At 38.4% G+C, this 15579-nt stretch overlaps 1 protein-coding gene across 1 annotated transcript in view; it reads right to left on the minus strand.

Moving 5' to 3' along the window:
- The window catches only part of TACR3 (tachykinin receptor 3), a 35872-nt gene that overhangs the window by 18969 nt on the left and 1324 nt on the right, over window positions 1–15579 (minus strand). Inside the window, exons 2-3 of the mRNA XM_069013276.1 lie at window positions 3325–3513; window positions 1420–1570 (exon numbers count right to left, since the gene is read on the minus strand). Of these exons, the coding sequence (XP_068869377.1) occupies window positions 1420–1570; window positions 3325–3513 (340 nt within the window). The remainder of the gene's footprint in view (window positions 1–1419; window positions 1571–3324; window positions 3514–15579) is intronic.

Consider the following 15579-nt stretch of genomic DNA (forward strand, 5'->3'; position numbering starts at 1 on the left):
GCTTTGGGGCAAATACACAAAGCATACTGCATAGCTTTCTATGATTTTTTTTTTTTTTTTGGTAATTTTCTCTGTTTTCATTCCAAATAATTTTTGAACAGTTACAAAGCAATAGTAGTGGCAATACTGGTCAAGCTGCATTCCAGTTCCTTAAGAGAGGCTAACATTTTTCCCCTCTTAAAAAAGCTATGTTAAAACAAAAATAAATGACACTTTTGGTTTCATGGTAGACATTGCATGTCATGCCATAAAGCTGTCTAGGCATCTCTACTATTCTGACAACTGAAACTTCTGACAACTTGGCACTTTTCTCTTATGAGTCTGAAGATGTGTGAAGGAGAAAATGATCCTAATCTTTCTTTTCATATATCCTCTGCCATAACAACTTTTTCTGTGTAGTGTGGTGGGGGAAAAAACCCCACTTTCATATTCCTTGCAGTGTCCTGAAAGAAATGAAAATGTTAGTGCTCTCCAGAATTTGCAGGAGATCTCGTGCTGTCTCAGGACCCAATATGTCCCACTCTGCTATTGCTGCAGCAGAGTAATGTATTCCACTGTTCAAACATACTCACAGTGATAGGAAGCAAACAGCAACTGAAAATGTTGTCATCATTGTGAATGAGAAGTTTGTATTAGGGTACCCTTTTTTCAAATCTGAAAAGTTAAATACATTTTAGTATGAAAAAATTTTGTCAGAAATAAAAAGGAGAAGGCTGCCTTATTAAATAAGAAAAGTTAGGTTAAGAAAAGGAATGTTATAGGAAAGAAACCTTCATGGCACTGCAACATTTTGAAAACTAAACTGGAGATAGTCAAATACTCAGTTCATAAGAAGTCCCAAATCTAGTTAGATTAAGGAATACCTACAGTGAAAAAGATTGAAAGAAAATATCTGGGAAAATTTGTTTGCATTTCTCACAAAAAGGTTATTGTTTAAAAATCTAAATTATTCGTTACAAATAGGCTGATCAGTGCTTCTCTCAAATATATATGGACCTCAACCACCTGAGAATTACAGCAAGATTCACTTTTGTTTCAGTAGGATGAGAATCTTACCTAACAAGTGCTAATGGTTTGCTAGCCCATTGTCCAAAACCCAGTATTTTAACTCTGTGAAGGCTGAACTTTTTGTCTTAGTTTCCATATATCAGACACAATATGTGCTGCTACATGTGGAGTAAGAAGTTAAAACCCAAATGCTTCCTTTATTTAATGACAAACATTAAAGTTACAAGAAGAACAGCTAGTGAACGTAGAAGACAACTGTCCAACTTAATCAAATTTTGTATTGAAGATGATCTCTCGTTCCTGCTATTTCTAGTGATTTGGTGTTTCTGAAAGAATTTACTGTGATACATTGTGACACAATTGCAGACGATTTTGTAAATATTCACTTAGTGGGATTTAATGGAACAGTACCTTTCTTTTAGCTTTGAGCTGCTCGTGATATTTGTTGGATGTGTCGCCTGGTATTTCTCCTCCCCAGAGGGTAATTCCCACCATGGAATAAGTGATGCCCATGACAAGCAGTGGAAAGCAGTAGACCAGCACAATCACAATAACATGATACCTGCAATGAAAAGGTATTAAGGTGGTAAGTGCTTTCAGAGGAGCTATACCAATGGAATGGGCTGCTAGAAGTCAAGACTACTACTTTAGCACAAGACATGTTTTATATTAACTGGCTAGTCCTTGGTGTTTTCACTGTCCTTTTGAAAGTCTTGAATTGTGCTGCAAATTTACATGTGTTTTAGTGCATGTGCTTTGTGGGCTGTCTAATGCTGAGCCTGCACTAGCATATATTATGGATTACTCTATAGTTATCATGATTAGTGACCACAGAATAAGGTATGTTTGTCCATAACTAGCTGAGTTCATTTAATTGCACAGCCAAGTATCATGAGGGCAAGCTAGGCATTTGGAGCTCTAGTCTGGACCATAAATGAAAGGAAAATAAGTATTTTAGTGATACATTGATGCAAAGACCCTGATAAGAGTCCTGTCACTCAATGTTTTTCATATAGCAGATCTGTTGCACACAGACAGCACAGATCTGTAGCCTATGTGCAATATAGTCACTACTGCTGATGTAAGCCCTGGGAAAACAAAGATCATTTCTTTTGCCCCCTGTTAGCTCCTGGTTAAATGCCAACTTCAGATAAAATCCCCGTGAATGATCAGTGAAGAATCCTCAGCTGTCACTGAGCGTGACCTTCCTGCCCTAAAGAGAAATGTCTGTGTATGGCTCTTAAAGTGATAAAAATTACATATGACCAGGACTCCTTTCACCTGCCTCAAAAAGAGCAAAAGGTCAAATTTGATTCTAGATGGTTACACAGGCTTTCAGCCTTGAACACAATGTTTTTCTTAAATGCCAGTGAAGACTTGAAAGGACAGATGCCTAAGCAGCCACTTATTCCTAATTCTACCAGAGGGACAAACAGGATATATTTAATTTAATGACTGGTATTCTCACTTTTAGAAAGTGGAACCACTTATAGGTTTATCCAGTTTTCTCTTTTGGACTAATATCTGACATAAGTAATTGTGACAGTGTAACAGAATGAAATGGCAAAATCCATCCAGCCCTCTCATGAAGAGATCTAGAGAAAAAGATCTGGTTAGAGCCGTCTCATTCTCTACAATTACCTGAAAGGTAATGGTACCTGAAAGGAGATGGTAGAGAGGTGGGGGTGTTTCTTTCTTCTCCCTAGTTACAAGAGAAGAAATAGCCTCAAGTTGTGTCAGGAGAGGTTTAGACTGGATATTGGGAAAATTTTTTTCATGAGAAGGGTTGTCAAACATTGGAACAGGCTGCCCAGAGGAGCAATTGACTCACCATCCCTGAATGTATTTAAAAGACGTGTAGATGTGGCACTTAGGGGCATGGACTAGTGGTGGACTTGGTAGTGTGACTTGATGACCCTGGACGTCTTTTCCAGCCTAAATTATTTTAAGGAGAGACTAGAAATCCTTGTTTTCCTGGTTAGGATAAAAAGGAAGCTTGCTTTGAAATGCATGTTATGTTCCTGATTCTGACCATCTCTGTCCGTATAGAAGTAGCCATTTTAGATGGAGCAACGATGGTAAACGTGCAGCATGGGAGGGAGCACACTCAGAGACGTGGAAGAGAATAAATTTGTTCCATTTATCACGTAGAATGCTCTATCATCCTTACTTGGAAAACTGGCTCTACATTTCTCAGTGATCAAAGCTGCTAGTTATTCTGCATGTAGAGTATCTTCATGACACTCCAGAGATTTTGCCAAGCCCGTTGCAAGTCTAGACATCACCATACACAAGTTTAAAAGAACAAAAGCTTACGTAAAATGCTGTTTTGGACCACCTGGCCATGCTACATAGCAAAGAGTTCTTCCAGGCATCACCTTGGTTATGGAGTATAGGCACTGGGGAAAAGCCAACAGGAAAGCCAAAATCCATATGCTCCCAATGACCACCTTTGTAGCAGTTGCAGAGAGCCTAGGTTTCAAGGGATCAATAATGGCCATGTATCTGTAAAAGAAAGCAAAGACCTTTGTGTCAGAGATTCATATATATCTAGAATCAGTCAAAGCTTAGAATGAAAGAGAAGGATAAATGCAGAGATATTCATGTTCCTGGAGTTCTGATGTAATTGTGCTTATTGTGTGGTTCAGCTCCAATGAAGGCAGTGCTGGAAGGAGAAGGTTCATTGGATATTGTTTTGCAGGCATGGGACACCCAGTTAATCATATGTACATCAGCAGGGCAACAATTTTGCTAAGACCTCGACCATTCTGTTACTGTATAGCCTGATTGAAAATCAACAATGCAGCTGGATGCTCTGTTTCTCTGCTAGGTCATACAGCATTTATTTCTAATAGGAAAATTAACAGCCAAGCTGTCAGGATTATTAGTCATCTGTCCCAAAGCTACAGGAATCTGATAAATCCACATGCATTTATTTCACTAGAGATAGACTTGACTTTAGAATGTTTGCCAAAGAACCCCAGAGCAACTGGTTCATAGAGAGACTGAGAAAAGAGCCAGTTTAGAACTGGTAAGAGCACCAAGGGAAATAGATGCATGAAGCAAGAAAACACCTCATTTGCCTTCTCAGTTCCTGTAGGATAGCGTTATATCTGGGTAGGATAGTGTTCTTCTTGCTGCCCCATAATTGTATTGGCAATTAATGTATGCTGGTAACCTAAGAAGAACATGCAAAAAATCATCAGAAAGTTTACTCTAAGCAATTACAATGCAAAAGCTTAGGGGAAACAAAAGCAACGAGAGAGAAAGCATCAAGACAGACAGTAATAGAAGAACAAGTCTTGTTTTCTACCTCTTGATCTCTGTTAGGGATACAAGGAACAAGGGAGAAAGAAAATTTGTATCAATCATTTTTTTATGAATATATTGTGTTTGCTGCAATTAAAAAACAAGTACTCATTTCAAATGAAGGGAGGTGTGATACATCTTAATTGTTACAGTACACTCCTAGGTTCTTGTTAGACTTGCCCAAGATTTTTAGGTACAGACATTAGCCATGAGACAATAACAATAATATTTGCAAGATAATGTTCCTGATAAGAGTTTGTGCAAGAATCTTCTGCATCCATATTTACCTGCTGTGGTACATAAATATCACTCAAGATAGTCTTATTTTTTTTGGAAATTTTATACTTGACAGATGAGTAATTACAGAACAGATGTTTGTTTTAGCAAAGGTTAGTCTGTTTATAGTTAATAATAAAATATGTGATAATCCAACAAAAAGTGCTATGCATCCTCTAGTAGACATGATAATTGCCCTAATGTCTTAAAACCTCTCAATGCTGTCAGAAACAGGGAGTGATCTAAAACAGCTTCAGTTCTGAATTGTCAATTTCCATATCTAGAATTACAAGCTTGTTCATTTTTTTAGTGTTTTTACTGCACTTCATTGTTTTTCTCCACAGGGTAACAATTAGTTCCCCTCTCTTTCACATACCTTTTAGTTTTTTATTTCAGCTAAACTGGTACTTTTGGTATTACATACTATGAAATAGTTTTATTTGAGTGCTGGGTGTCTCTTGTTTCTTGAGAATAGCAGTTCTCAAGAAAATATGCATCAGTTGGATTGTTGCCCTCTACCATTTAGGTACTTTTTCCTTCAAAGACTAAGTACAACTTTGTAAAGCAGTCAGGTTTGTCAGTCAGTCATGAGCCCTGTCTTTCAAATTTGACCTGGCTTTTGTGTGGACTGCCAAGTACTGTCCAAAAGCTTGATGATCTTTACTTGTAGTAAGTGATAAGCCATAAACAATCATTTTCACATGCTTGTGAGACTCTTAAGGCATGTCCTTCTAGCCTGGAATTATTCCTTCAAATTGCTACTTTTCTTCAGATTGCACATTGCTATTATTTTATGTGCTATTGTCAGATTTCCATTACATTCCTATTATTCCCAGTTATATTATTCTTACTCCCAATAGATACCAAAAGACGTTCTTGTTGCCTAAGATAATATTTGGTTGTTTTATCTCCCTGTCTGCCCTTTAAAGACATGGATTGTTTAGGTGAAATGACTCATACAGCTGTACTGATGGAAATTTTAACAATTGGGTGTCTGAGTAAGGTAAGTCAAAGGACAAGGATTAGATGAAAAACAGGTTATTTATCTTTTGAGTTCAAATTTGAGTGATAAGCCAACAGCCTAGATATTGCACAAGATCAATTACAAAAATGTAGGAGGCAATCATTCTAACAAACAAGATGGGAAGGAAGTGGAGGAACCTTGACCATTCATTCCCTCAATAATACCTTTGTGCAGGATAGATTTAGCTGAGGAGAGTATTGACAGCTCTCTGTTACAGAGCCATGGATAACAAATCTAATTTATTCTACTTTGCCAGTACACTGACAATTACAGTGAGGTATCTAACTTGTTCTAAGTGGATTTTCTTAGAAACAAAATTGCCTAATTAGCATAGTGAGATATTACTTTATAACTGCAATTGTTACATTCACTCAGATTTGTCATACAAGTTTGGTAGCAGTTTCTTAGAGAAGCTATCAATGCCACAAGTAAGTATAGTAGAAAATGTGGAACAACTCTCAGTTGCAGGTAAAAAACTACCTCCACATTTGAACAGAATCTGGATGTTGATCTCTGTAGCCAAAAGAAGCCTTGAAAAGAACTGAGTTCTTCCTGCACTGTTAGCTGTCATTTGCAAAGGAGACACACACACTTCTGCCAATAATTTTGTTTGCTGTAAATGTTATCTTGCCATTGCAGGTATCTAAGGGTAGTTTATCTCTTTAGGCTCAATCTGAAGTAGCAGTAGCAAATTTTTCAGTTGGTTCTTGTCTTTGATCTCTGTCCATTTAGCAAGGGTGTTTCCAGCAGGAATGAAAGTTCCTGCTAGCACAGGCTAGAGGTTCCATGCTTACATGTTGCTCAGAAAATCAATGAGGAAAGGAGGCTAAGGATGGGATAATGTGTATGTATGATGAGCATATTGCCCTTATATATTACAATTACTCATGGCTGACAACTGTGTGTTGTCTCAAGGTGTAGCTCTGTCATTATGGCTCATTTTTTTACTCTGTGTGATAGCCATACATATATTAAGGATGGCAAAATGCCAGTTACAAGGAGGAAGAGTAGACATGCTGTCTGAATTGTGCACTGAATGGTGCTGAACATGGTGTAGAAAAAATAGGAATGTTTGAGTAGGCCAGGAGTAAAAGGGAGAATGATGAGACAGAGGATCTATCAAAAGAACTGAGACTGGGGAACAGTTTGCTGAATGAAAAAATAGAAGTGAAAAGAGGAAAATGAAAAACCAATAGAAGCAAAGAAAGGAGAACTGTAGAATAACAGCATATAGAAATTGTGTTGAGAGGAGAGAATAAGAAAGGAAACTGGGGTCATGTAAGAGCAAAAGACATGACAAAAATCAGCCCTAGCGTACCAGAGATTCCAAGGTAAGTAGAACTGGTATAAAACCAGAGCATTTTGGCAGCGGGGCTGTGTGGTGGCAAGCCCTTCTGTCTCTGCAGGTGTATGGGAGAGAACTCCCAAAGAGTTATTCTCTCTGTAACCAGTCAAACTGCATGCAAGGGGAACAGCAGGACTTCTTGGATGCTCTGGTGTCACCTGTCTGTATTACAGACTGTTCTGCTACTCCACTGTTTTTTCAAATGGTCTGAACTTCAACATAGAATCACAGAATATGCTGAGTTGGAAGCAACCCATGAGGATCATTGAGTCCAACTCCTGGCCCTGCACAGAACCATCTCCAAGAATCACACTGTGTGCCTGAGAGCATTGTCCAAACGCTTCATGAACTCAGGCTGGTGCTGTGACCTCTTCCCTGGGGAGCCTGTTCCAGTGCCCAACCACCCTCTGGGTGAAAAGTCTTTTCCTGATACCTGACCTAGACTTCCCCTGACACAGCTTCATGCTGTTCTCCCAGGTCCTGTCACTGGTCACAAGAGTGAAGAAATCAGTGCCTGTCCTTCTGCTTTCCATTGTGAGGATGTTAAAGACTGCAATGAGGTCTTCCCTCAGTCTCCTCCTCTCCAGGCTGAAAAAAACCAAGTGACCTCAGTCACTCCTTATAAGACTTCCCCTCCAGACCCTTCACCAGCTTTGTGGCCCTCCTTTGGGTGCTCTCTGATAGATTAATGCCTTTTTTATGTTGCAGTGCCTAAAATTTATGCAGTTGGTCTGAAGCCAGTGGCAAGTGCAGAAGCCCTCATAGGTTCACCATGTTCTGTGATATTTATACACAGACCTTGTACCTCTCTACACCTCATCTCCAAGGACAGTAAAAGGTGATAGTCATTTGAGCTGAAGAAGGATTTCTAATGCAGGAAGGCTTGTTATACCACTGAAAAGCATTCTGTAGCCACACAGACATTTTTTCAGTGGGGTGCTGTGTCAATTTGCTTTGCAGTCTTTGGACATTTACTGTTCAGTCTGTCACCAGCCTTGAGCAGTGGGACTTCTTGCTAAAATAAGGGCTCTGAACTTCCACTGAAGCGGTTTGATTTAAAGATCGGACTTCTAATGCTTTTTCACTCCAGTGGGAGCTGCTGACAGTGCCACAGATAGCTTATTCCACGCATCAAAGCAGGGATGATGAATGTAAAATACATTGCTGAAAGGAATTAACTCATTATACTCATTTATCACAACAGGCAGAAATCATTATTACCCTGCCCAACATAAACGTTTATACTTGGAAAGTGATTATAAGATTGAATATGCACATTTAGAAATGTAGGGATGGAAATATGTGCAGGTAGACTCAAGCCAGCACTTCTAAGAATGTGGATTGCTCACCAACTGCACCATCTTCTATGTATGACTCTAAAGCATTTTTAGGTAGCACTCCAGTTTCATATGCACATGATTAGCATGTGATTTTGTTTGTTGTGACTATATGATATCTCACTGTCATCACTTCTCTTACAGTTTTATCTTGTGTTAATCTTTGTCCCTAACTGATTACTTCTGAAGTCAACAAGAGTCTTTCCACTGAGCTTAATGAGAAAATCATTCAGGCTGCATGATATAATGGCTGGTGCATCATGGTGTACTTGTTGCTGCACTCTTTTCTTAGCTGCTGGGGTCAGAACAGATCTAGTTCCCTTCTGAACTGCTCTGTTTGTCTAGAATCTACAATTCAGTGTTCTGTTCTTGTTTCTTGGGTTCACCAAATCAAGAAAATCTGTTTTCTCTGAAACAATAGTAGAGACAGTCTTCTTTTGATTAATACTGATAAACTCTTTTAAGTCAGCAGTTTTACTGGCAGCATAATCATGTATTTCTTACAGTTTGCAATGAACATGAGACAAATAGCTGGTACATACTATAAAAGCTTAAGAAGATTGTGTATTATGGTCCCAACAGTAGAAAAGATAAAAAAATAAACCTAATTTGTCTTTTTGTAAAATAGCATACACTGGCTAATACAGCCAGGAAAAACCTTTCATCTTTAATATGTCATTTAGAAAATTGTGGCAAAAATACACAAGATGTTATTAAAACAAAATGATGTTCAGAATTGGATCCTACAAATGCCCATCTGGAGACACAGTTGGAAGCCTTTAATTATCCTAACTGATTTGTTTCACCTGTTTACAATGTGTTTATAAACTCACATGGGGCAAAATGTAATTGTCCCAGATTGTAACAGGAAATTGGAACTTGACAGAGGAAGAGACAGAGAGAAAAATCATAATGCTTGCATGTAAGTGGCTTGTCAACAGGAGACAGGAGAGCATGCTTCCTTCATGAATACACAGAAGCTGTTATTCCCTCAAGACAGAAGCTGATTTTGAGGCTTTGTGTTTAGAATCAACTGGTATTTAAGAAACTTAGGTCGGGAAATTGCTGTGATTCCCTGCCCTTGTTTAAAACATTGCTGTGGAAAATCCTACAAAAGGTAAGCTATATAGAGTAGACTAAAGATAATGGAATGAACTGGGCTTTTAAAGGCATTTTTTGTATGATGGAAACCAAGTCTTTAACTTTTGTATCCTTTAATCCCTATCTGCTAGCTCCTAGAGCAAGGCTCCTTTTCTTGCAGGACTGGTTTGTATTCATTTATTTAGACTGACTTTCTCTGCAGGAAGAGTGGCTGTGGGCTTTTCTGTAGGGCTGTAACTGGCTGTTGAGAAAGACTGGTTTTGGTGGCCTGAAGGGTCTGCTGTGCAGTGATCACCTTAAAGCTAACGCCATAAAGAAAGAGTGTGTGACAAAGTGTCAGATAAACACATGGTACATTTGAGAGATCAGTGGGCAATATCCCAGGGGTATAACTTGGCCTTGATTTACCCAGAGGAATGTGTGTTACTCTGGGTGAATGGCTATTTGTGCTTTGAGAAGGGAGAAACACTGAAGTTTTTCTGAAATCAGGACTGGCTTCCAATGCCTTATTTACAAGTACCTCTTAATGAAAACCAGGAATACTGAAAGTCTTCAGGAAGGCTGAGCTCTCAAAACCAGTGCTTTCTACTTGAGGAGCATCTGGTAACTGACAATGGGCTAGATTTTTATGAGTATGTAATTGATTTTACACAATGTATTCCATACCTATGAATATTGGTAGAAAAGGGATAAGACTTTTCTTTGGTCTGTCTCATAAAATGATAGACTGACTTCCCCTGACAAAAGGGTTTCTGTTTCTCCTTTTCTTTTAATATGTTCTACCTGGGCTATCAAGGACCAGTATCAGTGCAAAGTCTGTAGAAACAGCTCCATCTGCATAAACCCACTTTCAGTGTCTGTGTTTCTGCCACTGTTATCTAGATGGCTTACTTCTTCTTTTTGCATTTATTTTGAAATAATTTTATTTTAGGTAAACACAAATATGTGAATGATACAACTTTCTCTCCTGGTTGGTAAATCAGTCAGAAAAACATGCATTTAGGCAATAATATATAAAAAAATAAACAATGAAACAAACCTCTCTCCCCAAAGCACTCCGCACCTCAGCCCTTGGCTAACTTTCAAAAGTACCACAGGCTACATTGCATAGTAAACCACAGATACATATTTTGATAGTTTTCATTAAATTATAAACAAGAGGATGTATTTAAGGCTAAGACTCTGTTTAAATGAACTTCTTGTTTGAACATAAGGTTCAAACTTATCAGATGTTTCCTGTCTGGACAAAGGAGTCTGGGGGCTAGTTGCCGTTGCTGTTGTAAATGTTGCTTATATTTCTAAAGATATTGGTGTATCAACCTCCATTTTTTACAGTGCCTATTGAAAGCAGCTTTTAAAATATTTACTCAGTACAAAACAAAAAGGAAAATATAGCTGTTATGCTTGTATTTCTTCCCAGACTGACCCAGTATGTTATTAATAATGTAACTCTGACATGAATTTTGACCAAAACTGCAAAAAAAAAAAAAAAATCCTGTCTTTTTGCCTGATCACTGAAATTGTCCCATTGCAAGAAAAGGATTATTTTTCCTAGGGTTCTGCATGCTGAATCCTGCAACCATTGCATCAAAATGTTCTGCAGAAATGATTTCTCTTTTCTAGGAGAGAAAGAAAGACAATTGTCAAATCCAAGAAAATATTTTTAGGCCCCCAGGTGATAAAGAGTCCTTCACGTTTCAGCTCTTGATATTTGAACCCTTAATGCCCTCCTATTCAACTTTTTCTGTCCAGTTCTAAGGACTAGTATTTTTCAGAGGGCAGCCCAGGTACTGGAATGCACAAATAAGATGTGTTTCATCTTCAAATACTCTTTAAGGAAGACAGAGAAATGAGAAAGAGATTTCCTCTTCGAATTCTATAATTTGACTGGCAAAGTAAGAATAGAAATAATAGTGATAATTTCTAAAGCATATCTTGCATTTTTTCCCTTCATGATATGCAGTGACCAAGGCTAATTCCTGAAGTCATGATTATGAACTCATCCATTAGTTTGAAAAAAACGTAGTATTGCACTTCAGTGTGGCAGTAGGGGGTATGGCAGGTAGTGTTTTCTGTAGTTATGTGTCACCAGAGGCTTTAGGAAAAGCTAGGTAACAGTATAGTGGCATCTTATGGAAAAAAAAGACAGAAATGCTATCCATTTCTTCTGGTAAAAATATTCTCAGGTATGAGGGGGAGATCTCTAGCCTGTGAAGCACAAGAAACCTGAAAAAAACTCCATCTGCTTTTTTTTTTTTCTTCTTCTGATGTTCTTCGTCTCTCTCACAAGTCTTCACTGCAAATTCCCACTTCTTTTACATGAAAATAATTTCTTTTGAGACATCTAAATTTGAGGGAAAGGGAATGAGAGAGAGGCCAAAGGCTGCAGTTCTGTTTGAGCTAAGCTCTGCCAGGGCTGGCAACCGGCTGGGCAGCGCAGCTTTCCTGTCTGGGACTGCTTCAGCCTCCTCCATTCACCAGTGAGCCAAGAACAGAACACTTGGTGCCAAGCTCATGTTCAAGGATGCAAGTGCCAATAGACCTTCTCGGTGTGCATCTTCTGCTCACGCTGCTACCATGTGACCACAAAACAGGGTCATCCCCTGTGCACTCCATATCTTAACCTGCTAGAAATGTTGAGATCATTTTTACACATACACATTTCCCTGTACTTCAGTATTTCTGGGCACACAAGGTGGGTAACACATACTTAATAACAGTCAGATAATAGATAGTTTGGAAGGAATATCAGTTTAAAATGTTTATGGTGCATGAAGGCCTTGAGTAATTTGTCCCAGGAACAGGAAATCATGCAGAGACTGATACCAAAATGTATTCTACTGGAAAGATAAGACATTTTTCAGTGTGCCAACTGCCTACTTCAGAATTTCAGTAACATTAATTTATAGGGCTTGTGCTACTATTTTGTGACAATAATAACTGCTCTTACAGAATACACCTGGAGAGATTGAAGAGCCTAAGTGATATTTTGAGGATGTGAGTGTGTATATATGATGAGTTTAGGTTTTATTTTATAAGGTGAATCATGTGTTTATGCCTCATATCTGTCTTCTGTTACAAGCTTGTATCATATTACTTATGCTGGAGTCTAATGAGTGTATAGAGGGATTATTAACAGCCATCAGTAACTGAAAAATGTCACAGAAAAAAAGAAAACTGACCCAGTATATGTGTGCTTCTGTAGATATATTGAAAGTGAGAAAATAAGGTGGGAAACTAGAATGACAAGTATTGAATAAGGACATATATATGTATGCTAGAAACTAGGTAATACTAAGGTTCATAAAAACGAGAAAAGACTGTACAAGAGGAGAAATAAAACTGTATATTAAATATATTTTAAAGTCACATAAATGTTTTTTGCTTCGAAGACCAAAAACTTGCTTGCATACTAGAAAAAAAAAAAAAGAAATGCTAAGATATGAATAGGATCAGCAACTGCTCACCATCGCTATTAAAATACTTTAAGTCCAGAGGAGCTGCTTTTAAAAGAGTTAAATTCATTGACATGAGAAAATCATTATGGAATTGCAGAGAGAAAAGTAACTGAGGAAGTAATACTGTACATGTGCTAAAACCAGGAAAAAATGCATAATACTAAGTGCTCTACTGAAGGCATGCTATTTTATGCTATATTGCTACATCCCCAAACTTGCACTGTAACCATCAGGTATCTGCAGAGAATTTTTAGGCCTACACACAGAACTGGTTGTATGACGAGGCAGTCTTGGGACTCACAATCAATTGCTGGCATACCTGAGCCACTTTCTTTGCATGCAAAGATCTCACAGGAAAGGACAGTGGGTCTTCAGTGACCGGGTGGCTTAAATTCTGCCTAATTTACTGGCATTAGTATGTCCAAGAACAGTACTGCAGTCACACACTGTATTGCAATGATCACAGAGTTTAGGATCATGGATGGACCTTTTAGGATCATGCACTGGTCAGTGACAAGGGCATATTGGCTCCAGAATTATCTCCTATTCTGTCTGTCCTGGACTATTTACCAGTTTATCCCCATAAGGTAGCTAAAGGAACTGTTGCACTGGAAGCAATGTAACTGTGCAGTACAAGCTACAGAAGAATGCAGGAATGAATGCCCACGAAGCAACACAGTGTAAAATCTGTGCTGCTTCTGGTACCTGAGACAACTCGGTTAAAGCTACCTATGGCATCTCTGCAGTAGACTACAGCTAGCCTGTTGGAAAAGGAGAAAGCAGGGAGAAAAAAAGCACCAGGAAGAGGTGGTCAGAAGTGTGAATAAACCCACATAAATCTGAGTCTTTGTTCAATGATCAGGTACTCTTACACCAGTCTTGGATACTTTCATCCTCAGCTGCAGATGCAGCTCACCCCACTGCAGGAACTGCCTAGTGCACAAATTCTGTGTCAGTTCAGTAATCTCACAGTTCACACAACTTATAATGCCCTACAGAATCAGATGTGAAAGGAAACATGTACTACCCATGTATGACCTCTGTTCAGTGATGTCCAGGTTTACAGTGACACATTTATACTCTATGAACATTTGGATGCTCTAAAGCAACCAGTGGAGAATATCACAACATACTTTTTAGTGAGTTACAACCCATGACCTTTCAATATTTTGGGATGGTAACAATTTCTAATGGAAAGTCATCTGATCCCATCATTTCAGTTTCCTCAGCAGCTTTATCCTAATTTGCAGTTTTGTTTTAAATTTTTAAATTAAAAGAATGTGTAAAGATGAGTTTACTGGGTTAAGACTAAAGCAGAGTGTTCTGTCTAAAGTATTGGCTGAACTTTTACGAAAGGCAAATGGGAACCCAACTTTTAAAAATCATCCACCCAGCAGATCTTTGCCTTGAATAGGGCAGTCTGTACATGCAAGGACATTCCTTGGGACCTATTTTGACCCTTGGGTTTCCTCAACTTGGCAGAATCATTTTGCAGAGGTAGCCAGGGAATGTTTAAAGGCACTGAATGTATCAGGTGTGATTTGGTATAAAAGGAAAAGGAACAGCAGTGAGAATAGGGAAGGAGGCATAGACTGCTCTATGGCATTGTTCACTGGGAAGATTTTGATTTGCCTTTGGAGGCAGGTGAACTTGGAGGATGTGATGGCATGCAAATTGTGATTTCTTCAGGGGATTTTCAGACAAGAAGTAGATCAGAGTGAATAACAGTAGTTATTTACTCACTTCTGAGCACCAGCCTTTCATTGGTAAACCAAGGAAAACATTTCCAATATATTTGTCCATTGCACTTTAGTCAGTGTGGAGCAGAGCTATTTTCTCTCACTCTGGAAATGCAGTTTGGATTTCTAAGGAACTGTATTCACTTTTGTTCCCAGTTTCCTAGCATAAATTTAGGAACTGCCAAAGTAGTAAGTACTACATCTCTGTGGATAATTTTGTCAGGAAAAATGAAATGAAGCCTTACTCAGAACATCCAAGTAACTGCTCAACTAATGCCTTGATGAGCTGCAGCAGTAACTAATAAATACACAGCTCTAACTGTTAAATACTTAAACTAAAGCCCCTTTATGTTTCTGAAAACCTCAAGCTGGATGAGAATCTTAAGCTAAACTCAAAAAGGCAATGAAAGAAATCTCTGCCTGGTTAAAGGTACAATCACTGGTCTTACATTATCTTCTCAATTTTTAATGGGGACTAACAGTTGAGAAGATACATCACTCGCAGGAGGAAAGCATACTGATTTCCTCATGTTTTCACTCATCCCCAGAGCAGAGAAGTACAAGAGTTGCCAAGAATCTCATTTGCTCTTTCATTTCTAGCTTTACAGAACAGACATGCATCTAGCTGAGAATGCCACCAAAAATTTGCAATAAGTAGGGCAAACAGAAAAGCATTATTATGAACTTGTCCACAAGCACAAACAAAAGGCACAACAATGTACCCCAATTTTTGTACCCGGAAATAAGAAATAACTTTTCAGAAGGTGGATTGAACCTCATAAAATCTTAACTACCCTCACTTGGAAATACTGCAGTTGTGACAAGTCAATTCAGCAAAGATGTATAATGTGATTTGAAAATGTAGAATGGAGTTTAGTGAGTAATTTCAGTGCATTGCTAAAAGGAATAAAAGATCTGAAACACAAATCGATGTGTTTTTCTAAAAGAAAATACAGTATGTTATCTCTCCAGCACAGCAAAT

This window comes from Aphelocoma coerulescens, chromosome 4 (assembly GCF_041296385.1).
Source record: "Aphelocoma coerulescens isolate FSJ_1873_10779 chromosome 4, UR_Acoe_1.0, whole genome shotgun sequence".
In the NCBI taxonomy this organism is placed as follows: domain Eukaryota; kingdom Metazoa; phylum Chordata; class Aves; order Passeriformes; family Corvidae; genus Aphelocoma; species Aphelocoma coerulescens.